This window comes from Phasianus colchicus, chromosome 6 (genome assembly GCF_987193195.1).
Source record: "Phasianus colchicus chromosome 6, bPhaCol1.hap1.1, whole genome shotgun sequence".
Lineage (NCBI taxonomy): Eukaryota > Metazoa > Chordata > Aves > Galliformes > Phasianidae > Phasianus > Phasianus colchicus.
Genome location: NC_143441.1, coordinates 9918856 through 9945528, shown reverse-complemented (window position 1 = coordinate 9945528; position 26673 = coordinate 9918856). Strand labels below are relative to the sequence as shown.

Genomic DNA, 26673 nt, shown 5'->3' with positions numbered 1-26673 from the left:
TTGTGGCACGCAATTGAAATGATCACTCACTTATCACATCAAAGGAGTAAAGTTACCACAAACTTGCCAGGTGTTGATCCACTTGCCTTGCATTTCTCACATCTGAAAAAAAAAACAGGTTCCCTTCAAAAGCATTTAGAATCAAGTAATAAACACACTGACTAACAAGAAATAGGGAACAAATGGAAAATAATTCAGATTCAAAGATTACCATTTGATCAAACAGGCAATCTCACCACCTTCTAACATGGAACAGAACCAGGCCTATGATGCGGCAGCTGGTCCTTCCCTGACATACACAAAACTCACGGTGTCTACTATGTCACTGGATGGAAACCTCTTCAGAGATGGCTAGTACTACATTCACTTATCTAGATTTTCAAGAAGTCAGGAAGAAAGAGAAGGTTTTCAGTGCCCTGTTTTCCTGGCTTAGTTTGTGTGAACTCCTTGGGGGGACAACCACAGGAAGAATTATGCTTTCAATGTCAGATTTCCACTGAACTCTATGTTACACTGGTAAAATAACAGTAGGTTTAGTACTTTCTAGTATGAAACAATGCTAAATGAATGCCTTAACCTTTTCCCCAAAAGACAACATTCTGGATAAAGTTCATCATTACTTCCAGCTCTTAAGGACCTCTTGGCTCTTTACAAAGCATTATACCTTGTGTCATTGCTGAAAATTTACTTAACTCCATTTTGTCTATCTGAACAGCTACTCTAATATAGGTAATAGAGACTATGGAGAAGTATAATGAAAAGACCTTTTATCTCCTCTATGTAATCTAGAATAGAGAAACGAAACCTAACATGCAATGGATTAGTGAAACAAAGCTACAGCAGCAGACTGAATGATACTGAAAAGGCAAAAAATAGGCCTAGCTCATTAGAAAAAATACCGTAAGAAATTTAAGAACAACTTTATCTAACATAATGGAAGAATAGTATTTGCTTATAAAGTGTAAATCTTGGTGTCCATCTCTGCAATGATGCAAATCATCATAAGAGAAATACAACTCTTCTCCCTTCCAAGAAACACCCACAGGCTTACAAATTGACTCCGCAGATGTGGATTTCAGACCCAGCACACGCTTTTAACCACAGTGAATTAAAACAACAGCACAGGAATACTTCCTTCCTCTTCACAGGATCACAAAATCATTGACGCACAGAGATCACTGAGCCCAACCCACTGCTAAAGCAGATTCCCTACAGTAGATTAAACAGGAAAGAGTTCAGGTAGGTTTTAAATTTTTACAGAAGAGACTCTTTTACAGAAGAGACTCCACAACATTTCTGGGCAGCCTGTTCCAGTGTGCTGTCACCCTCAAGGTAAATAAGCTTTTCCTCATGTCCATAGGAACATCCTGTGTTCCAGTTTGAGCCCATTTCCCTTGGTTCTATTGCTGGGCACTGCTGAAAAGAGATTGGGCGCATTCACATGACTCACACCCACATATATAAGCATTGATAAGGCCCCCCCAGTTTTATTCCACCTGAACAGCCTTGGGTCTCCCAGCCTTTCCTTACAAGGAGAGATGCTCCTGGACCCTCATCATCTTGGCAGCTCTCCACAGCACTCTCTCTAGAAGTTCCCTGTCTTCCTTGAACTGAGGAGCCCAGAACTGGACGCAGTGCTCCAGTTGCAGCCTTAAGAAGAGGGGAACAATCACCTCCCTTGACCTGCTAGCCATGCACTTGTTAACACACCCCAGGATACCACTGGCCTTCGTGGCTACAAGGGCACACTGCTGGCTCCTGGTCAACCCGTTGTCCTCCGGGTCACCCTGGTCCTTCTCTGCAGAGAAGGTCAGCCCCTGACCCGTACTGATGTATGTGGTTATTCCTCCCCAAGCATCGAAGAATGGCAGTGCAGCCTGTTGGTGTGACAGCCACTCTTCCCTGCTTTGTATCATCAGCACACTTGCTGAGGGTGCATTCCACCCCTTCATTGCCCAGGTCACTGATGAAAACGTGCAACAAGACTGGACCCAGTGCACACCCCTGGGGAACGCCGCTAGCTTTAGGCCTCCAAATGGACTCTGCCACCGACCACAGCCCTATGAATGGTACGAGCTCGCTGAGGAGAGGTGCTAAATACGTTAAAAATGAACACTCTTCTCCACAACAACAAGAAAAAGCACATTTTAGAAGCTGTGGATCTTGAGGATATGTCTAAAATGAAAAAAAATACCAAACACACACAACAAAAACTAAAACCAAGCAAAACAAACAAAAAAAAAAGACAAAGGGAAGAAATGGCTAGTGTTCTTGGAAATTTGGAAATGGCTTTGGACATGAGAGAGGGAGGAATAAGGGCACCTGACAGGCCTCTGTGCTCAGAGCCAGGCAGGAAACAGCTGTACCTAGGAGAAGACAAAAGACTATCCTTTATCCTTTTGAGGAGGGAGGGCAAATGGCTGCCAGATGCACAGTGCTGTTTTCTCCCCCTGCACGAACCATCACCACCGGAGCATCATGTTTATACGACTTATTTTATTTTGTCCTTACGGATCACAGGGCACTGAAATAGTTTGGTTTTTCCGTGGAGAGATGCTGAAAGCATTAATGATCAACACACTCCTCCACAAGAACAAGGAAAAGACGCAGATGTGAGAAGCACACCCAAATATAAGCACAGTGACAAAAGGTGAGGAGAGAGAGTGGAAGGGGCTGGAAGTGGCACTGAGGGGACCTCAACCACATCTTAAGACACAAAAATACAAGGGGCTGCCGGTGAGCATATGGACAGCAGGGACATCACAGAGCAACAGGTGGTGACATCATCAAGAGAAGGACTGTGACCACACCACCCTCGCTGAGTACCTTTGGGCGCGGGCAGAGCCTGGCCCAGTTTGTTCGTGCCTGGACTCCTGTCGAGCGTGTGTGCGAGGCTTGGAGGTGGAACGAGCGTTTGGCTTGGGTGTTGGGTTGTGCTTTGGGGACTGTGGGCAGCGGCTCTCAGTGCCCATCCCTACAGCCACCACCTGCATTTCCCTGGCCTGTCTGGCTCAGGCAGCCAGGGTCCTACGAGGCGCACGCGTAGCAGCAGAGGTGAGCTGGGTGGGGACACGTCCCCCAGGGTGGAAATGGGGTGAGCGCTGGGACGTGGGGAGCTGCCAGGGCCGAAGCACGACCCTGTGGGAGTGTGGGGCGGCCCAGGCATGGGACCAGGAGGGGTTCCTGCCGAGGGACTGGCAAATTTCTTCTGCCTGACCCTGGCACAGCGACTGACCGTGGCCTCTCTCCCTTCTTGCAGTGCGCAACTTTCATCACTGTGGTGCTGGTGAGGGCGGAGCAGATCCTCGCCTTCAGTCTCCAGCAGGCCACAGCGTGAGCATCATGGCAGCTGAGCAGGCATGGATGTGTCCCATCTGCCGTGATAAGCGAAAGGACGTGGCCTATGCAGTACCTTGCTGCCACCAGTTCTGCCTGGGCTGCATCCTGCGGTGGGCCAAGCAGAACAACAGCTGCCCGCTCTGCAGGACGGTCATGACGGTCATCAAGGTTGCTGAGTGGGACGACGACGATGACCTGGATTTCATTATCAGGCCCCCAGCACAGCCTGTACCCGCCTGCTTCCAGGCAGGCATTGCTCCTGGCTACAGCCCCCACAGCTCTTTACCACCTCCTTCGCTGTCCCCTTTGCCATCGCCTTCACTGTCCCCTCTGCCCTTTCTGCCACTGCCAGAGGAGCAGGAGAGTGAGGAGGCAGAAGAGCAGGATGCTCAGGAGGCAGATGAAGAGGGGGCTGAGGAAGCAGAAGAGCAGTGGGGGGAGGAGGAGGAGGAGCAGTGGGCAGAGGAGGCAGAGGAGCAGTGGGCAGAGGAGGCAGAGGAGCAGTGGGCAGAGGAGGCAGAGGAGCAGTGGGCAGAGGAGGAGGAGGAGGAGGAGCAGTGGGCAGAGGAGGAGGAGGAGGAGGAGCAGTGGGCAGAGGAGGAGGAGGAGGAGGAGCAGTGGGCAGAGGAGGAGGAGGAGGAGGAGCAGTGGGCAGAGGAGGAGGAGGAGGAGGAGCAGTGGGCAGAGGAGGCCGAAGAGCTGCAAGCTGAAGAGACAGACAAAGAGGCTAAAGAGGCAGAGGAAGAGCCTACAGTAGGAGGTCTCCTGCCTGAGGTCTGGGCAGCTCTGTTCAGGCAGCACCAGCAGATCCTGGACCCTGTGCTGCCCTGGCTGCGGCAAGCACTGACACTCATCTTTGGGGCACAGTGGTGGCCGATGCTGTCAACCGAGAGCATCATCCTGAATGCTCTGTGCAACGTTGGGCTGGACAGCGAGGCCCTGGTCCAGGAGGTGTTGCCTGTCCTGGAGGACAGAGCAGAGACGCTCATCCAGGAACTCATCGACACCATTGTGTGCCACTGTGGTGAGGAGGCCCTGAGGCAGCTGGGCCTCCAAGGTGCCACCGTGTCCAGGGAGCAGCAGGACAGCCCTGTGGCCGCTCCTCGCCCCGCAGCCTCCCTACAAGCCACCCTCACCTCACGGCCCGCAAGTCCCAACGCGCAGGACCTGCCCAGCACACCAGAGGCTGTCCTTCCTGGCTGCCCCACTCACTGCCCCGCTGCTCACATCCTGAGGGACCCGGAGGAGCCCCATGAGGAGATGGAGCAGGGCACAGCAGCAGGTCCCTCTGCTCGGGGCAGCGGCTCCTCAGCTCCTGGCCGCTCCCCTGGTGGGGCCCAGCGGCCCCCTAAGAGAAGGGCTGACAGTGACGGTGACCCAGAGCAGCCCTGCAAGAGGCTGCGCCGTTGGCGGCATTAGCAGCCTCTTTCATCAAAAATAAAGGTAGAAAAGCTTAGTCCACAAAGACTCAGTTTTACTCCAAACAGAGCTGGCGTTCCACGCGCGCAGTGCTGCATCCTCCCCCTCAGCCAAGCATCACCACCACACCATCATGTTTATACAGCTTATTCTATTTTGTCCTTACGGATCACAGAGCGGTTAAATAATTCGGTCTTTCTGAGGAGAGATGCTGAGTACATTAATGATCAACACTCTCCTCTTCAAAAATGAGGAGAAGACGCAGATTTTAGAAGGGCTCCCAGATAGATCCACGGTGACCAACGTCACCTCAGTGGCCATATTTGGGCTGGGCCCTGGCTTGTAAGATATTATTCAAAACATACAAGAAACACATGTGGGTATCCATTCATCCTGAGACCCTTTCGTAGTGTCATCTCGCAGCTTTAAAGCAACGACAGTGAACCTTCCAGCAAGAATAATTTTAAAAGGAGCATGCCGAATTCTGGAACAGAACGGCACTCAAAGTTGGTGTCATCACTGAAAAGACACTGGCCCCATCCACTGCCTCTGGTCCATCACATGTTTATAAGCATAGATAACGTCCCACCCTCAGCCTTTTCCAGGCTGAACAACCCCAGGTCTCCCAGCCTTTCCTTACAAGGGGAGATGCTCCTGGACCTTCATCATCTTGGCGGCTCTCCACAGCACTCTCTCTAGAAGTTCCCTGTCTTTCTTGAACTGAGGAGCCCAGATCTGGGCACAGTACTCCAGATGTGGCCTCACCAGGGCAGAGTTAAGGGAGAAATGAACCTCCCTTGGGTGAAGTGAACCTCCCTGGACCTGCTGGCCATACTCTTTTTAATGCACCCCAGGACACCATTGGCATTCTTGGCTCTAGTGGCACTGTGCCAAACACTGTCCACCAGGACACCCAGGTCATGATAAATAGCTCCTTTCCAGCATGTGTGCCCCTAACATGTATTGACATATGCAGCTATTTTTCGTCAGGTGCAGGAACGTACACTTGCCCTTGCTGGACCTCATTAGGTCCCTCCTGACCAACTCTCCAGCATATCCTTTTTTTTTTTTTTTTTTTTTTTTTTTTACTATACTCTCAACAGATTTGCTGAGGGTGCATTCTATCCCTTAATCCAGGCTATTGATGAAGATGTTAAACAAGGATAGACCCATTACTAATCCGACCCCCAGCAAGGCTCTGAGCCACTGAATACAACCCTCTGAGCTCTGCAAGTCATCCAGTTCTCAATCCACTGCACTGTCCATGCATCCATCCCATACTTCCTAATCTTTCACACAAAGTTGTTATGTGAGACAGTGTTAAAAGCCTTGCTGAAGTACAGGTACAGAACATCCTGCATGACATCACAGAAGACTACTAGTTTTCAACTTGGTGAATATACATTGATTACTCCTGATAACCTTATTTTCTTCTACTGGCTAATAGATGACATCCAGAATAAGCTATTTCAATACCTTCTCAGGGATGGAGGTGAGGATGACTGGCCTGTAATTTCCCAGCTCTTGCCCTTTTTGAAGACTGGAGACAATGGCTTTCCTTCAGTCCTCATGCAACTCTCAAAGATGATAGGGAGCAGCTTGGCAATCACTTCTGCCTGTTTCCTCAGCACTCATTGGTGCAGCCCATCAAGGCTTGTAGCTTTGTATGCATCTAGCTTGCCTAGATGATCTCTGACCAGATCCTCCTTGACCAGAGATAAATCTTTCTATCCACAGCCTCTTTCTCTTATCTTCCACGGTCTGGGATCCCAAAGGAGCAGTCTTAGCAGTAAGGACTGAAACAAAGGTGTTCAGTACCTCTACTTCTTCAGTGCCCTCCATTATCAGGGCACCACCCCATTTAGCAGCCAGTTCATATTTTCCCTAGTCTTCCTTTTGCTACTGACATACTTAAAGAAGTCTTGTTATCCTTGACCTCCCTTGCCAGCTCAAGTTCCAAGTGGGTCATAGCCTTCTGTGTTGCATCCTTACATGCCCTGACAATTTTTCTATGTTTCTCCCAAGTGGCCAGATCCTTTTTCCACCCTCTATAGACCTTCTTCTCCCATCTGAGTTTTTTAGTGAGCTCCTTGCTCATCCGTGTGGGTCTCCTGCCACCTGTGCCTGATTTCTTACTCTTTGAGATACACTGATCTTGAGCTTGAAAGAAACACTGCTTGAAAGTCAACCAACTCTCTTGGCCCCCTTATCTTTCAGTGCTCTGGCCTAAGGAATACCTCCAAGCAGGTCCTTAAAGAGGTCAAGTTGGCTGTCCTGAAGTCCAGGACTGCGATCCTACTTATTGCCTTATTTCTTCCATGTAAGATCCTGGACTCCACTGTCTCACAGATGCTGCACCCAAGGCTGCCCCAATCCTTCACATTCTCAACCAGTCCTTAGTTTGTAGGAACAGTGTCCAGCAGTATAACTTTCCTTACTGGATCCTCCATCACCTGCATCAGAACATTATCTTCCATGCACTGCTGGAACCACCTGGACTGTATGTGCCTGGCAGTGCTTTTTTTCCAGCAAATATCAGAGTGGTTTAAGCTCCCCATGAAAATCAGTGTCTATGATCATGATACTGTGATCATGGAACTCCACAAACTGCACTTTGCTGGTCTTTCCTAAAAAGTACACAGCCATCCATGACAGCATTATCATGCAAGCTGTCCCACCATGTCTCTGTGATTGCAATGAGATCATGGCCCTGCAACTGCACACAGATCTCTAATTCTTCCTGTTTATTCCCCATGCTGCACGCACTGGTATACAGGCACTTCAGAGAACAAACAGGAACAGAGGAGGCAGGTTTCCCTAGAGGGATACAAGAGGATTCGCCAGAACTATACACACCCTTGAGGTGGTTGGCCTTCTGACCCATGGTGGGCATTAATTACATCAAAGTTAAAAAATACTAAGATACAGAGGCCACACTTAATGTCTGAAACAGAATCGGTGTTCAATGCCACTTCTGTTTAAATCTTCTTTTTGTGATGTAGCTTTGGAGCTTACAGCCTGTCTGAGTTACTGAGCAACTGTAACACTGCAGATTTGAAGAATGCCAACTTGTGCAGACTGGGCAGGAAAGTAGATGGAAATACCTTGCCAGATCCCACACACATTTTAAATTTGATCAACTTGTTACAGGTTTCCCACACTGGATCTGTTCTGCAGTTACAGACAGGTATCTTTATTCCCCAACAGAACAAGTGCTATACAACAAGTCAAGATTTCTTCTGAGCAGCCCAAACAACTTGTATCAAGACAGCAAAGCACTACATGGATCTATTCAAGGGGCACTTGACACAACTCAAGTGCTTTTGAAGCAGTGCTCCCGATACAAAAGTGCAGGACCAGCTTTAAGCTCCACTTGCTTCACTTCAGTTTCCCTCATTCTTCATTTTTAATTATTTCTATCTCTCTTTAGATTTATTTGGAGGCACTTCTAACCTATGCTCACCAGAAAGACAATATGCTCATCAATTGCTCTGCAAAACAGAAATCACTTTGGAAATTTACAAACTCATCCTTCCCTGAATTCACCAGCCTCTGTAAGCATCCAGCAAAAATGGAAGCTGTTGGATAAACAATTTTTGAAATAACTTCCTCTAGCAAAGCATTACCAAAAAGTCCCAAACCCAATCCCCAGATTTCTCTCACTTGAGCTATCTACCCTCTGATGCATTACTACATATAGTCACAGAATGCCAACATACAACACTGGGATACTGGCTCTTCTCAAGCTTAGGAAAAAAGATTTTTTACCCACAAACCACGTCTGAAAGCCATTCAGAGTAATTCATCAGATCACACTTGCTCATCATTGTCAGCTTATACTCTAAGCTGAAATGCCTACAAGCATTAAAAATAATATCACCAAGAACAACAACAACAACAAAAAACATAGAAAAGAATACTTTTTTCCCCCAGAAATTATTATATTTTCTTCATTCTCACCTGGTATTTAGGGCTAACAAGACAGCAGGCTTTTGATACAATCCACAATTAGCGGGTGGAATTTTTATTTTTTGAGCCACAGTCACAAATTGAGAAGAGCTGTACAGGTAAGAAGATCCACCAAACCGAAGAGCTGAGTTGCCCAGGGCAACTGCAGAACTTAATTGGCTTTAGAAAAACACAAGGAAAAACACAAAGAAAAAAAAAACACAAAAAAAAAGCCCAAAGTTTTCTTATGGCTTTTTTTTTCTTCCCTTCCTGCAGAGTTGGCACATCGACCAAATCTGAGCCCTGCAATAATTCCAGCTGCATATGTCTCAAAGGGAAACTTTTTGTTCAGTTAAGTTCTACACTTTTTTTTTTTTTTTTTTTTTTTTTTTTTTTTAAGAAAGACAAACTTCAGTTATTTTTTCTTCTCCGAGAAAGTAACAATTTACCATTAGAGCATTCATTATTTTACAGGCCAAAGAAGCAGTTGGAGTATTCAATAATTGTAATTAGATTTATGTAGCTCTTATAATTAAATGGATAAATCTAACAAAACACAGTTAATATATTTTGTTCTTGTTAAAAACAATTTATAAAACTTTAATTTGCTGTGTTGACAAACCAGAGGTGGTGGGAAGGAACAGGACAGCATAGGCTGCATTTAAAGTAGGATGAAGAAATATTTGCCTCTCTTGATATTACTAATCAGAACTTCAGTAAGAACAAGTTAGGGTCAGTTAACGAAGTTTAATGAAGCCAGTGTCAGCAAAGTAACCTCAATTACTCGTATGAAGCATCAGACATGAAAAGGCAGTATTATCTCTAATTCCAAACAAGGAAGTGCAACCTGCATTGCAGCAGTAGGGAAGTACTATGACCCGCTTTTACAAAACACAACACCAGGGCTCAGGGAGTTGTGTGGATCCAGGCGAGGTTTAAAACTGCAAAATTATATACCCCATTTAACAGCCTGATACGAGCCCTGTCAAGGTGCTTCCTAATACTTTCCACGTTTTACTTTAACTGTGATTTTAATCAAGCTGAGTTCTTTGACTCAAAATCTCAACTGAAGTACCATCAAATTGTTATAATTAGATAGGCAGAGATTTAGTTTTTGAACTGCTAAATTTTACATACAATTCATGGTTAGAGAATACTGAAAAATTCAGGACTGATGATAATTAGTATGATATTTTGACAGATGTTTTTTACTCTGTCTTGGAGATTGAATGGATTTCACATTTTTGCTGTAATTACTTTTCTTAGTATATTGGACACTGAGACCATGCAATTACATGGTACTTGTTGCCTTGTGCAGCAGCAAGTATTTCTGAGCTATGCTTGCGAGACAAATCATTAATTCTTACAGAATTCACTTTTTCATTGTTGAAAGGAAATTAGCAGCTCATTGCTATTTTCTGCTCATCCCTAAACTTTCTTGAAAAATTCAAACAAAAACAAAATCAAAATACCCCTAACTCACTAAAGAAAAGCTTTTTAGAGAGACTGAAGTGACTAGAAACAGTGCCTAAAAATATTCAGCCTACTTATTCTGCCAAAATGAAGGAAATGCCAGCAGGGACACTGAGACTGCCGAATGAGGATCTATTTTCATGTTATTCTTGTATGTATTTTTACCTTTTCATCTACCCAGTCACGTGCTGTGGCATAAGCTTCTTCAACAAGAAGTTTATGGTGTAAATGGTAAACGTCTGCACTTCTGGAATAGGTAGAAAATTTTGCCATGGGCTAATGGTGTTTGCATAATGCTATAAATGGGAACATCATCTGCAGTGGCACATTCCAGGCTGTCATTAGCCTCATTCTAACAGTAACTCGTAAAACAACACAAATGCTTTTGACTTCACATTTATGATCAGCTCTTCTGGCTTTGTGAAACTGTCTGTTGCATTACATCAAGGCACTATCAACATGGGTTTGTGACTAATCAGTGAGTTATATCTCACCTCATCTCCACGTGGAAGAGACCTTCGTGTTCTGTACCATTTATGAACTTAACTGGAGCAATGCATCAAAGCTAATAGTATTCCTGGCATCATTCTTCAGTGATTGCTGGGAAAGTGCTTATTCTCCATTTCTTCAAATTTATTATCCAGCTCTTACAAATGAAATTAATTATCAAGTTTTCATCTCATCAGCTACTGGAAAATGGCTATAGTGCACGAAACAAGACTTTGTATCTAGCTAGTTGGATGACTACATTTCACATCATCAGAATGACCGGTTTTCTATGTCTTTCCATCATATATAAATACAAAGAGGTGCAAGTAGGAATGAACTGATGAACACAGACAAAATACCCTGATGGTTGTACTGTCAATGGGAATCACCTAACATATTAAAAAATCCTTCTTGTATTTTTAAAAAACTTGTATGTATTCACAGAATTATAAGGGTTGGACGGGACCTCTAGAGATCATCGAGTTCAATCCCTCTACAATGAAAAGACTATTCTATCAGTTAGAAACATACTGGAACTTCCCCAGATTAGAATAGAAAATGTACCAAAACGCATCAGAGAAGTTTGTCCTTGACAATAATCCACCACTTTACAAAGGCAAACACAACAGCACGGTCTTCTATGATTTTACCTCTGGAGATTTTTGGCTCAATGCTTTACTGAATGTGAGAGCGTAAGGAAAACATGAAATATTTTTGATATTTCTTTGCAGAGAGTAGAAATGTCTTCAAACATTACCTCCAATTCAATATCTTTAAAAAAAAAGCATCTCTGCCATTTTCTAATTTACTAGTAGTCAAAGATTATGTCTTTTAAATATGAGTATGGTTACAAAATGGGGTAACTTTCTGCAAGTTTTAAGATTTCTCTTCTTTCTTTGGTTTCAAACAAATTTATCCTAACAATGCTTATGCCACAAAACTGTCATTATTATTTATTTTAAAATAATTGATTTAATTAATCCCTTGATAATATTATATTCACTGGAGAACAGAAATTGCCACAGGAAAACTAATTAGAATGAGTAATCTATAGGAGCAACAGGTTACCTACGTGCAGCCTTCCACCTCCTGCTGTTAAAGCTAGGGCAGGACCAGGGCCAGAAAACCAGATCCATTTCAGTGTGGAAACGTCAGCTCTCGCAACTGAAAGCTGTGTTGTCCATCCCTCTTCTCCCTAGAATTCCTTGAAAATAAACCCAAATTATACCCAGAAGCCTGCACAGATCTTAAGGTACCACAGCAGTAAAGGCTCAGCAAGGAGAGCTTTATACAGGAGGCAAGGTCGAATGCTTCTCAGAAGACAGCAAGGAACGGCGTGGCAAAATGAAGCTGACTGAACTGGCTCCTGACCATGGGGCCTCATGCTTTGCACGTGACCAAATGCAAAAAAGAGGCTCCTGGAAGTCACTGCATAGCCACACAGATGCCGGGAGGGGAAGAAATGAGTGTGTGGAAAGGAGCATGGAGCAGGCCTGTGCTCCGAAGACACATGTCCACAACCCCCACAGCAAACAGCTCCCAGGCATTTTCAGGGTGACTGCTTGTAGCTTATCAGCAACACAATCTGATCCTTACTTTTCCATACCATGCTGCTTCATCCTTGCCTAGCAGCTTCCTCACCATACCACCATGCCTCCCTTTTTGTCTTTTCTTGCACTGAATGTTCACCCGACAGTTCAGACAGAGAGCATGTCAGTGTAAGTAATCCCAGCATCTGAAATCCAGCACTCCCGCTACCCTGCGCCTGTAGAGATGCTGGTAGAAATGCAACACAGGCAACACTTTAGTCCTAGCTGCTGCTACATCCTAATGCTTAGTTCCTTTGATAGACTGAAAACCCAGGCAGGTACAGTGTGAGCCACAGAGGCAGAGCATGCTAAGTGTCACTTCACTCCCCCATACCTTTCCTGCAGCTCCCCTTAGCAGCCTAATCCTCATGTGGACAGATGAGCAATCATCCCTCCCTCTGGTCTGCCCTCTGTGTGCAACACAGACCCTCACACTAGTCTCCTGGCAGAAGAGGAAGAACTCAGGACAGAAAACAGCCCCAACAAATTTTATTATTAAAACAGCTGGGATCTCAGGGCTAGATGTTCTTGAATACCAAGAGATCTTTGTAGATATTTTTCCTGCTGACATCGTGAGTTGCTGGCAGTCTCCAGAACTGCAAACAATGACCAGCTATTCATATAGACCTCTCTTCTATGAGCTGCTCAGAGAAAGGCTGGTGAGCATGGGCAGATCACCTCCACAGGAGAGAAAGCAGACACAGAAACAGCTCAGCACCAACAGATTCAAGGTACTGTCTGTAACAGGAATGTGTTTAATTGATTATACTTGTAGGAAGTAGATTGAGCCCTTCAAAATTGGGACTACTATGAAGCTGTTTATTACAGACAAAGAGGAATATGTTTCACAGTGACCTAAAAAGATGATTATATGAGCAAACCTATTATCCTATCCATTCTACAGCAAAAATAAATACTCACGACTCTGAAGCTGCTGTGGCTGCCAAGGCAAAATGCAGAAGGGAGAATTATTCTCCCAGTACCTATGCCTAAGTGTATGCAGTGTAATGATGTTTTAGCTCACTTTAGAAGTTGTGATTCCTTCTACACTAGTGAGATAACATATCATTGCTCCATCGTCACAACACAGATGCTGTGATGCATCTGGGAAGACTTCATGTTGACGCCTGTAAACCCCATGTTATGACTGCAGCAGCAGAAAACAGCGTTTAGTGTTAATGCTGCTTTCCTGAAATACATTTAAAAGGCATTAAGAGAGAACATCTCTAGGAGCACTCCAGAATCTTTGTCAAAACACTGTCAAGACAAAAAAAAATATATGTAATGCAGAAGGAACTCCTATCTCAGTTGCAAAGAATACCATGGATCATCAAAGCAGGTTGCTACATCCATCAACAATTCTCTTTGCATTAAGGAACTTCTGATGTATCTATCTGGCCAAGGAAGCTACTGCTGTGTTTGTGTTCACTCCCCTGTGTGGCCACATCACAGTGCACTGCTTGAGATTTCAGCACTGCCAGTAAACATTCGGTATACATTTGTGTTTGCTCACAAATTTAAAAAGTAGAATGATTTCCCTCATGTATTGCCAAATTTTTTTTTTTTTTTTTTCAAGTCTGCATTTTGGGATAAAGCTATTTTAAAATATCTTTTAAAATCATTACAAATGTAATGATAAATCAAAACATGCTTAAGGAAAACAAAGCTCCCCCTAGCTAATCTACATCAATACTGTACAGAGATAAATGTGTCGGCTTCAAAAAACTTAAAATTGTTGTCATGCTTTCAGCATCTCAGCCTCCAAAACTAAAAGACACTCCCAGTCCTGTGATTAAATCATACACTAATGCTATGAACTGAAAGAACTGCATTGCAAGCACAACACAGGGAATCAAGTCATCTCATTTTAATATCATGCAAGACAAAGATAAGGGTATCTTTAGAACAAATGATAAGAAATAAAGCAATAAGCAGATTTACCTGGAGTAGTTACCGTGGTCTGTTTCTGCTCTGTTTCATGTTCCTTTCAGGATAATCACCCCTAAAGTATATTTCCTGCTTCACACTAATATTATTCACAACATGCGTGTTCTTCATCATTAAGTGAAGAACTGCAAGGTTTTCAGATGGAAGGCAAATAGAGGGGGGACAAAAATCCCCCCATTACCTGTCCTGGCCACTAAACTCTTTTGATGCAGGTGAATGGGCGGATTCTGCTGAAGAGAAGGCGCAGTGCATGCAGCTCCTCTCAGCAGCGCTCCTCTCCCCAGCAAACGCAGCTCACTCGCGGTAGAACAGCCTGCAGTAGAATAACAAGAGAATTTCTCAAGTGCTAGTGTAAGCGAAGGAGGGGGTGTGAGGGAAAGCAAGGAAAGAAAATGCTTGAGAAGCTGCTTCTCTCCACTGCTCAGGCACGCTGCATGTCCCTCTTTCACAGGGGTCTTCTGAGGATAGACACACAAAAGATTCCAAGGTTCTGAGATACTGCATGAGAGCTAATGCAGACAGCTAGATAAAACAACCATGGTTAGGAAATGCAAAATATTAAGTTTCCAATAGCAACATCAACACCTCTTTGCTGTAGCTCTCATAACGTGATGTGTATTTTGAGACAAACAGCAATATTGTGAGATAACAGCCTTGGCCTGAAATCGAGCTGTAAAGTCAATCTTGCTCTACCATCCCTTCCTCAGGCTTATCTGCCACTTTTTTTTCTTGTCTGAATTTACAGGTGCCATTTCCCACTGTACTTTCTCTCTTCTGACACTGAACCAACAACCAAGAAGTTAACCCTCACAGTTGCTTAGGACAGCTCTGTTTACAGCTGGATGGTGACCATACAGATGAAAAACTAATTAGCATGGATAAAAAGCCAACAAATCTTCACAGTCCGTCTACTAAAAACATCAGATTCATGCAAGACTCTTCCAGACATCACGTAACTGAAGTACAAGAGCCCTGCCGAGCCCCAGGCTTTGTGCACAAGAGTTGTTCTTTTGGCTTCCCCTTCTGAATCTTCCCTTCGGCCCCATGTGACACATTCTATTATAATACTTGCCCATGCTGTAGAGGGATTTGCTGAAGTCATTACACCCCTATCAAGCTTTGGAAGAAGAACGCCAGTGTTGCTAGCCAAGGAACAAGGTAGGGACCCAGCATGAGAGTATCCTCCACTGCAGAAGGTGGGTGTTCCCCATCACTGAAATGGCATGGACAGTGGGTGGCAGCAGTTTATCATTTCTTTCCTACATTATGTAATTAGCACTGTCAATCCCCGCCCCTCAAAAAACTCGAAGTTTAAGAAACAGGGCAAACTAAGCTGTTTTTATTTATTGTTTCGATACACTAAGCTTTAAGATTCAGATGTTTTTCAGAAAAGGGGGACCTCAGATTTCCATCACTGAGAAAACAAACTTTAAGAGGAATCACAACAGGACCCTTAATAAAATCATGACTGCCAGGAACCTCGCACAGCACGCAAAGAATTCCCTTAACAACATCAAGCTGTTGTCACTGAACACAAAGTGTTGACGACTTACCAGGAAGGAACAGCCAGGAACACATGCTAGATTGAGAGTCCAGCTGTGATGTTCCTGGATGGGAAAGGGGAAGGGGTTTCTATTTGAGGGGAGAGGGAGGCATGGATGTCAGCCGAAATGGCAGAGCACTATCAGTGCCGATCTGGACATAACTGTGTCAAAAAAACAAATGCAATTGCTGAAAGACTTTCAAAACAAAGAACATTCCCTCAGGGCTGACTGCAAAGTCTTCTAACAAGTCAGAAATAGAAAAATCATTAACTCATAGCACTTACATGCCACTTACCTTTCCAGCAGCTGGTTAATGGTGTGCACCCTGGTTTGCTTTTGCACGCAAACCCAGTACATAGCTCCAACCATCATGCAGTAAGGACGACACTGTATATTCTCTCTCTTACCTCATGCAGATCTCGGTCTCCAACAAAATACAAGTTCTTTTGCTATTCCAGTCTCCAAATGGCAATGCAGACAGACTGGCCAGGGTCAGAGTTACCCTGAAACCTAGCACAAGTCATGTCACATACTTGTGTGTGTGTGGCATCAATGTCACAAAGTAGAAACAACACCCGTGCGAGTTCCTGATACTGGAAAAAGGGTGGGTCTGACACATCAAAAAGGGAAGAGCTTTGTAGTTATATCTCCCTGTTGCATGTTAGTAACATGAGGGACAGGAAAGTCCATCCCTTTGTGAAGATTAGGCTGCTCAGATCTCTGTATCAGAGACAAGCATTAAAACCAATGTGAATCACTATTGTTACAGTACAGGAGACCCTGAGGCCTCAGATGAAACCCAGGGAACTGTACAAACAAGACGAGTCCCTTGCCTAGGGGAACTAATCATCTAAATGAAAAAGACAGACAGAGAGATGGAGGGAGAGCAGCAGCACGGGGTGGTGAAAGCGATTAGCCCAAGGCCAGCCAGCCAGAGAATCAAAAATAGAGGCTGACCCTTGATTGTCAGCCCATTGTCCTCTCTACTGACTGAAACTCCTGAAGTGGACATGACATTAAATGGGTATTTCTGTTTTGCTGTTGTCATGTTTAAAAATAAAGCATGACGGTAATGTCTTTGTACTAAACTGCTGTAATCAAGGCCACATAGGCACATTTACAAACAAAAACACCAAGAACCTTTGCTCAGAGAAGAAGGCAAGGCCCCTGGGTGCAAGGTCTGGAAAGCACATCTTGATTACTAACTACATCCACTAAGGACAAGGGTGACTGCAGTTTTGAAGACTTTCAGCATCAATGAATTTCCCAGAGCAAACCCAAGACAAGAAGTACAACCAATGAATGCAGCTAAGGATTGATGCTATGAGGAATCCAGAAAGCATCTGCCCTTACACAGGAGAGATTTAGGATGGTAGGCATGTTTGTAAGAATTCTCAACCTGGCAGGATAAATGCTCTTGTGAAGAACTTGGTGCTGCCAAACCTAGACTATTATAAATGACTGACCAAGATCCTGGTTTCCTCCAGGACCTTCCTCCAGTAGACCACTCCAAGCAAAAAGATTAAATGTTACTTTTGGAACATAAGATGCGATGAAGATTTTTACAAGTCCAGCACTGCTGTTTCTAAGGGTTGCACCAGCATTTCCTCAGGCATTACAGACACAAAACAGGACTTCCAGCAGTGTATACCAAAAGCAGGTTTTCAAAACCCCTGGGATACGACACTGCACTTCTGTAGGAGAAGCAGTCGTATGTGCTGTCCTCATCGAACAGGAGGAAAAATTATATTACCTGTGTTCAAGACAAGCACAATTCATTCTGACTACATCAACATTTTACTCCATTCTTTTCATAACAAAGTCACATAGAAAATCTTCAAGTATCTTTTTTTAAACACACATCTCCTTGAAATTGTATGCAAAACCTTAGTCCTCCAGACTGGAAGACAGCAAACATTACTCCAATCTTCAAGAATGGCAAAAAGGTAGACTCAAGTAAGAAACAAGTATGTTGTTTATTAGTGTTGAAAACACAATAAATTTCTTAAGCAGTAAGTAGACAGTTTTCAACACGTTATTTAATACAGATCCTTAGCACTTGTTCTCCTCTTGGTAAAATAAAGATAAGGAAATCTGTTTTTCTGAAGTGTTAAAAATTTCATTATTCCTAGACTGACTTAATTTAGAAACTAGCAGCTTCAGGTGCCTCTGACATGGAATTCTCTCTATTTACTTCTTGTACACTTAAATTTAAAATATATTTGAAGGCAGATGAGAGATTAAAAAAAAACTATAATTCCATATATCCACATTTCCAAAGCTCTCAGGGAATAAAGTCCCTGAGTATTATTTCTTTAAGACTGACCTCTAGAAGCCAAACCCTAAGATCCATCCCTGAACTCTGACATACATACTGTTCAATCTGTAGGCAAACTCTTTTGATACAAGGAAACACAAACAAGTGTCAGAAGTTCAATTATACAAAATAATGATGGATAGAATAGATTATCATTTCTTAAACAAAATAAGCTGCTCATAAAAGCTTTTCAGAATTGTGTGCATAGGGTGCTCTTTATTTTGTGGAAGGACTATGTCTTTCCATATATTCAAGTAATGCCAATTAGTTCATGTGTGCTATTAGAAAACAATTATAGAATAACTATCAGTGATTGCAACTTCTTTCATGAGAATCCTCCCCTCATTTAAATCAGCAAGAGGATTAAACACTTGTTTTATTGGAAAAAATAATTTTGCTATCTGTGTAGCTCTCTGCTTTGTACTTGAGTTTTTTAATACAAGTTCCACAACTACACTTCACTGTTTAAAATTAAAGACATTAGGATTCCTGAATGTACGCAAGGGACCTGGTAAGGCTTCAGAGAAAAGCCAGGAAGTACTAAAAAAGCAGTACTCATAAAATCACTGTATTTCTGAAACATGATTTTAAAAGAGCAATGTCTGTGGTTTGAAGGAGGGGAGTAGGGATGTGAGACTTTCTATTAATGTGGCGACACAGAGAATTCTGAATTATCATTTCTTATTTGGGTATTATTTCTTTAAGACTGACCTCTAGAAGCCAAACCCTAAGATCCATCCCTGAACTCTGACATAAATACTGTTCAATCTGTAGGCAGACTCTTTTGATCAATATTACAGTACATGATTACAAAGACAGTCACATCTGTATACTCTTCTACTTCAAGTAAAGCACACATATCCCCATCCTGAAAGGTATTTTTTTTTTTTTCCAAGAACTTTACAATATTAAAAAATAATGCACTTGACAGACACTACAATATTGATTTCTTTACGATGATGACAGTGTTGGTATGGGAACTGTCAGCTCCTAAAACCTGTGGCTATGGCAACACCAGCTTCCTGTTGTACTCCTCACAGCACAACAGCATTGCAATACAACGTTGTCAAACCAGAGTTTAAAAAAAGCAAGCTTGGGAAAATTATGTTGTATAATTCTCTGAAACCATTTTATCTTTTTTTTTTTTTTAAATAAATAATTTCAGTATGGTGGTCAAGTTTTAAAAGAGGAGGATTTTCAAAACAGCTTAAGCTCATGCTATGAGTCTGTAGCAAAGTAAGAAAATTGAAGTTGTTTTCCCTTCTGTATGTTCTAAGATCCACCATGTACTCAAGTTGCACGGGAATTTTCACACAGTATAATTCACATCCTGAAAATGTGCAGAATCCACAGTTTGCCATTTTCAGGCCCAAAGACAGCAAGAGGCTTACTAGAAGAAACAGTACCAAATGTTGGTCTTCCTATAGTAGAAAGCAGAGCAGCTGCCACGGCTATGGTGAGTTGACTGGCAGAGCTAGCAGAGGAACAGACATACCTGCTTACACATCAATCTACTTTTTCAAGATCTGCAGATATGCAGCGTTCTGTTGGATCAGCAGGTTGTGACAAAACAAAAATGCACTTATGCTAGGAACAAATCCATCCTGCCAGCAGAGTGGGAGAAATTTGGATGACTGGTTTAAGACTTCACCATATTAATTCCAATGGGTTTTTGCCACAGCAAAGTATACTCTGTTCTGCCTGCAAGTGAACTGTTTTGCCCATGTATTATAGGCAGTTATTGAAAAAATGGTCACAAGAGAAGTATCAGAATGGTACAGTGATTTTAAAAGGGATTTTTACAATGTTGAGGTTCCCATCTATGTTTTTCTGGTAATAAAAAGTGCAAAGGGTTTAAGAAAATCCCTTGTTCTGTTAGCTGCAATGTCAAAAGAAGCCTTCGAAGAACAGAATTCAAGGTTTTTTCATTATACTTTTCTGAAACTGCAGGCTGTCTTTGCACTACACTGTTAAATTGACTGGCCCCAAAATTATCAACAAGCATGCCTGCAAGTTGAAGGAACAGTCTGACAGTATGTCTGAATATTATTTAAAGTGCTCATATGTTATACAGTTATTGCATCAAAATCACTCCCTTGGGCCTGACAACTGTATAAACACACATTTGGTAGCAGTTGTTTCACTAAGTAATGCGGACGTGAAGCTTCATGTTAGCTCTCACCATTTATGAAAGGATTTTTTGAATGTGTATATATATATATATGTGCATGTGTACACATACACGTTATTTATACACAGACTGCCCAGGGAGGTGGTGGTGACCATCCCTGGAGGTGTCCAAGAAATGTTTAGATTTGGTACTAAGGGACATGGTTTTTAGAGGGGAAATATTGGAGGTAGGTGGATGGTTGGACTGGATGATCTTTGACGTCTTTTCCAGCCTTGGTGATTCTATGATTCTATGACTTAGTTATCCCTCAGGTCCCCCACACCTACACCTATGAGTATGTCACACCAGTGAGAAATCAGGTATGTTGTAAGCACATTCTAGACTACAAAATCTGCTCATTAAATGCTCACTAAAGCAAAGGCAGGAGCAGGCCCATAGTCATCCACCAGTGACAGATCTCTGTGAAACTGACAAGCATCCCACTCACCTCTTGCACTGCCACCCTAGGGACAACAGCCTGCTGCTCCCTTAGTGCCAATGGTGGGCAGTGTCTGCTGAAAGATGCTGACTTGCTGAAGATGCACCTAGCTCTCAGTCTGGTGGCACATGGGGAAGACTGACTGTTTCTGGCAGAAGAAATCCAGAAGCTGTGAATCCTATGCAGGAACGTAAGCTGTGTCTCCGAGGCAATTTTTGGCTTACTGACCACATTACTCTTAGTTTCTTGCAAATGAAACAAGTGTTTCATCTGCTAGATATTTTTTTTTATTCCACAGCAAGGCAGATATGCTGTAGATAAGAAATCTGATACAAAATCACATATGCAAGAAACGTATAACAAGCACGCATGAGCCATCACCTCACAGTCTCTTTAATTGCTGCTTTGCAAAACTTTTCTGAGCTTGCCACTACAACTTAAACATCCCTGAAATATCTCTGGGTGTCACTTAAACCATCAAATTCTCTTTAAACAATCCCAACGATTTTCTTCTGGTAGTCTTCAAGCTTCTACATAATGCATTAAGTATTTATATATTTGAAGAGAAAAAAAAAAAAAAAGAACCAGATCATCACTAATGCAAAGGACTAAAACTGTCACATTAGCTGATAAAATGTAATATCAGTAAACATACCCAAGACCACTGCAGTCTATCTGAGCTGTATCTTTTTTTCTTTTTCCAAGGTAAAGCTACAGAAAGGGAAAGAAAGAAAGTTGCACGTCACCATGAAAATGTTTGACAATGAAGACAAATGGAAGGGCTGTAGGAAAATCGTTCAAGTTTTAAATAGCAGGTATCCAAAATAAGGACAAAATAGTCTCCAGAAATCAAAGAATCATTAAGATTGAAAAAGACCTTCCTATTAGTCTATAGTCCAACCACCAACCTACTGTCCCTGTGCCCACTGACCACATACCTCAGTGCCACATCCACAGGGCTCCTGAACACCTCCAGTGACTCCACCATCTCCCTGGGCAACATGTGCCACTGCATCATCACTCCTTCTGAGCAGAATTTTTTTCCTAATATCCAACTTGTACCTCCCTTGAAATGTAAGATTTTCCTCCCCAGTATAATCCAAACACAGGATTTTAGTTTTTTTAAATCATATTCTAACCTAGCATTGCAGTTGAGAGACTGTAGCAGTCACCTCACATTAAAAAATCGTAAGTCTGTGCCAACTATCCCAAACCCAACAAACTTGAAAGGTCAACTTCCATCTCAAATAGATACAATTAAAATCAAAGTACATAACTTCAAAGCAGAATTACTCAAGCTACTAAAAGCTATGATCATCACACGCTGTAAGTGCACCCCTATGGTGAATGTAGAAGCCTTTCAACCTCCATGTCAGATTTTAAATATTTTTCAAGATCGTTTTTCATTTCTCCTCAGACTGCACTCAGTGACACAACACAAGTCATGATTCAACTGGAAGTATAACATGACTATGTCCATACTGCACATATCAGAGGTAGTTCAAATGCAAGGTTCTCTTCAAGACAGGGCTTAGATTTAGCTCCTGTAAGAGACCGGTAGAGTATGTTTTAAAAGACGTCTGCCTGTCCTGTTGAACAGAAGAGTAGTGGAAGTCATCTTGGGAGAGGGGGGGATTGGAAGTATCTGCGACAGAGAAAGGTTACTTTTTAATTTCCCATGGAGAAAGCAGCTTTCAGTTATAGAGAACGGTGGAAAAACGATGACCAAAGAGTAAATTTTTCAAATATACCAACCGCAAAAGGTTTCAGTGATTTAGCAAAACAGCAAGTCTGAGCAACTTACTCTGTTCAGTCATCACTTTATATTATGGACAGAAATGATTTATAAATTTGATTAAATTCAAATTAATCAAGATACATATATAACATTCTCAGAATATTTACTTCAACCTCCTAAACATATTTGTTAATCCTAGGGGTAATATGAACTATCCCTCTTGTGGAGTATGCCTCTTATGAAGCCCTGCTTTCAATATTAAATTCATTTTAACTTCAATTATGGAAGCACAAACAGTACTGGCATAATAAGATCAAGTAACATTTTGCATATGATGTTAGTGAATATTTATTTACATAAACTAAAACAGGACCACATGATCCCATTACATATCTGCACTGCTGATGCTGAAAAGCAGGTTGGGTTTCACAGTGTTTTTCCATGACTTGACAGCACCACTGTGGATTTTTAAATATTCCAAATTAGCATCTCTTGTGCCCCTCTGTAACAGAGCCAAACAGGTTATAAATACACAGGAAAGCCATTTAGACACAGAGCAAAACACACACACACACAACAGAACTCATGGTATCAAAGGAAACACAAAATGTGCAAGGAATGTGGCAGAGGCTTTGTCTAAAACAGTTACAGGGTTTGGATGCATTTTGTAAGCCAACTCTCAGTGTAAACTTGACAACAGGAAGCACTGGTGAAGAATAATCACAAATTGTGATAAAGATGTAACAGCAGAAAGGCAGGCAGCATTCTCTCATGGGAAGAGTTTGATAACACTTTGGAAAAAAAAAATATTATTCTTTTGCAAAACTGCACTAACCAGTGTAGCAATTTATTAAAACAAAACAAAAAAAAAGATGGCATGGTACAGCTCCCTGGTCATAGGAAAAAACAAAGCTCATTCAAACCTTGGTGTCAGCCTGAATTAATTTACTTTAGATCCACAGCAACATCCCATGATACTGCAGGCTTTTTAAATTATCAGACACAAAAGCAACATTCTCAACAGATACCAACTGTAGGGACAACTGCAAAATCATTTTACTTGATAATGGCAAAACCATTTTGCTTTCTGCAGACTCTCAGAGGCAGTAACTGCTACATTTATTCTGAGGGCAGTGTTCAGGTTGGAGATGAATCCGTAGAAACATCTGCAGACAATTATTTGGCAAGAATTAAAAGCAGAAGGGACCTGCAAGATTGGTGTCTGAGGGGAAATCTGTCTTCACCAGAAAGGCTGGTCTGCCAGCACCTCGCAAGCTGAGGCTCTGAAGATCTGCTGTATGGGCTTTGGTACCATTTGACTCCTTCTAGGAAGATGGTGTGCTAGCAGAAGGTATTCACTGTAAATGAGGAGATGGGAGGATTTTATGCTTGTCATATAAATAGTGGACAGGAGAAAAAAAAAATCTAAGCAACTGGCATGCTGCTTATGGGATTAGAAGAAATCACGGGGAAGCAATAATGCCATTTAGCACTTGGAGCCTCATCCTAGCCCTGCCTGGTTTTGCTGCATTCTTTGCTACTGCAGGGAAAAGACATTTTTGCTCAAGGAAATCTGCACAACACCATAGCGTTCAGCAAGAATGTTAGACTTTCCAGCTTGGCATAATAGAAACTTCTTGCTATAGAGGAAATTTGCACTAACACGGAGTCCCAGATAAGAGCATTCTCATCAGAAACCAATTCTTTCCCCTCAGATATTGTTCTTTCCTGACAAAAACAGAAGTAACTGAATTTGGAAGGTACTGTCTGTATTGCTTAACTAGCAATTGCTTGAGCAGGGTTGCAGAATCATATTACCACAGAATCATGGAATGATCCAGATCTTACAAATGAAGGACATAATTCATTGTGCTACATGCAGATTTTATCTTCCATAGGTTAAAGCAGTGCAATTTGTAAGATGTAGGTATTTCTACAGTCCCTGCTAAATGGAAATGACTTCCAGAATCCCAATTCTCACTTATTCTAAGTCCTTACTTTTGCCCCCAGATGCACCATCTTTGAAAATTTCTCCAGATAGTCCACAGAGAAGGGTCAGGAGGTGCTATTTGTATTAAGATGCTCACAGCTGATTCCATGAACAAGATTTACTGTGATTTAAGAGATCCCACTGCAGTGCACCAAGTTAATTGTGACAAAAATCACGTTAGAGGGGAACACTTACAGCTCATATATCACTTGCCCAATTTCAACCAAATCAGCTAGCATCAGATGCCAATCTTAAGCAGACTGTTAATTAGGATGCATGACAATCCCAGTCCATGTGGTAACTAGGAGAAGCACTATTTTTAGATTTTGACTCGCTATTAAAAATAAATACTTAAACCATGAAATCTAGTATCTACAGACAGCTACCATGGAGGAAGTGTTTCCCTTCACTAAACACAAGGCTTTAATTTTATTTTTATTTTCTGATCAAGATCTCATTTCCCATCTGCTATGTTATCAAGGAATTTGCCAGTAAGCTCTCCTCAAATTTTACTTGACAACCATTTAGACAGACAAGGATGCTTTTCCTACATAGCCCTCTGAGGTCCAACAGCACTGCCTTGACCACAGAAAAAAAAAACAAAAAACAGACTAGTGCAGTAATGGCAGTAATGATTAACAGTTAAAAATATATGACTTGATTGGCTTTGACAGCAGAAACCTCACATCTGCTTCCCCTGCTTTCCCATGTTATAGCATAGAGGGAAGCAAATTCTGAACTATTTTAATGCCTTTCTGATTCCAGATAAGCCTCTGTAGTTATCCAGTCCTCTAGCAAAAGAATAACTCAAATTCTCCTGCCACAGCAAGACCTTCTTCAATTCACATGCTAGAAAAAAGAACAGGCAAGCTGGTGGAAGAGGACTGGTGCAGGGAGATGTGGACTGATGATACCCTGCTTCTGACAGATGAAATTCTGGGCTGATCCATACGGAAGACTCAGGAGAAGAAAAGTTTTAAAACGTCTCACCTGGTTGGCTGGATGGTGTATCTGTGGTTCCTTACTAACACACCACAAAAATACCAAAGCCTTCCAAAGCCCTCATTTCCCACACGGTGCCTCTCACATCCTGTTTCTAACTGGACGCTCCAGGTTGCCATGATCTCAAATAAAACAGTAGTTATACAAAGATTATACAAACACATTTTATCATGGTAGGGATTATCACCTCTCTCATATTAAGCAAAAAAGTAATGGTAAGGTAGCCTTCTCTACACCAGGCAGTGAACAGGGTATGAGTAGGAAGCAGGACTCGGGTCCACTGCTGCTGCCTCATCTGAAGATTTCTGGCACCTCTAGAGGAATAGAAGCAAAAAACAAAAATCCTCCACATACTATAAAATAACTATCTAATATATGAGACATGGGAAGATATGAAAAAACACTTTTCCTCTAGCAAAAGCATTCATTTCTACATGTATATATAAACTAAAGCTGCATTTTGAATTTGAAGTTCTTCTGCCCTTCATAAACTACCCAAAGACATTTGAATTGCACAGAATCAGCATCAGCAATCATCCAGCAAAATGGAAATGTCCAAATAATTTTGGAAGCCAGAATGATGCCTTTATAACCTAAATGAAAAGTGTGCAAATATCAGACAGCTCACGAGATTCAGCACAATTCAGAAGCTCTGTCGATCAGATTGCGTAAATTCACTTTCTATTTTAAAACGTAATTCTGTGAACTAACACTTTTCAGCCTCAGTAGTGCTGGGACAGCAACTTTTTTTGTGATACAGAAAGGGTACAAGGATGTACAGTGTACTTGCGTGCCTTTAAACGTGGAACAGTACATTTGAGGAGAATCTTTGTGTGACAAGAATTGGCAAAGGCTATGTAAAGGCTGAAAGGCATACCCAAAGGCAACCAGCTATATGAAGGAGAGTTCAGAAACGGTGCTGATCTGCACTTGCATTCTGGTAACAGGCATCATCTGTACCTGAGACTTGAGTAGATTGTGGAGGCAATCCTTCACTGAGTAGCTCTACGCTGAAACACAAATGAATTTGCCTCAATTCTCTATTATATTTCATCAGAAAAGAATGAGAACACACAAAGCTCTGTATAGCTGCCTTTAGACAGAGAAGGTCTGAAGGAAGACTCACGGAATTCCAGAGCAGTAATTCTGTCAGATGACTCCTTAACATCAATAAATACATCCGAGTAACTGCAGCTGTCAAATGCTGCCAAACTTGGACCAAGCCTTCAAAAGTCTACATATATGCTCATTTAACATAACGCTCTGTAT

The 26673-nt window shown here is 42.4% G+C and overlaps 2 protein-coding genes across 7 annotated transcripts in view; one reads left to right on the top strand and one right to left on the bottom strand.

The window, feature by feature from the left end:
- Nucleotides 1-26673, bottom strand: part of MYRIP (myosin VIIA and Rab interacting protein) — a 202347-nt gene that overhangs the window by 67465 nt on the left and 108209 nt on the right. The gene's annotated exons all lie outside the window — the stretch shown is intronic.
- LOC149917413 (uncharacterized) lies at nt 1948-5436 on the top strand. Its single transcript, XM_090142400.1, has 2 exons — nt 1948-3054; nt 3260-5436. Exon 2 carries the CDS (start codon nt 3343-3345, stop codon nt 4756-4758), a length of 1416 nt encoding a protein of 471 aa, XP_089998526.1. The 5' UTR covers nt 1948-3054; nt 3260-3342; the 3' UTR covers nt 4759-5436.

Coding starts and splice junctions, on each gene's coding strand:
- LOC149917413 (XM_090142400.1), top strand. CDS start 3,343: ATGGCAGCTGAGCAGGCATGGATGTGTCCCATCTGCCGTGATAAGCGA.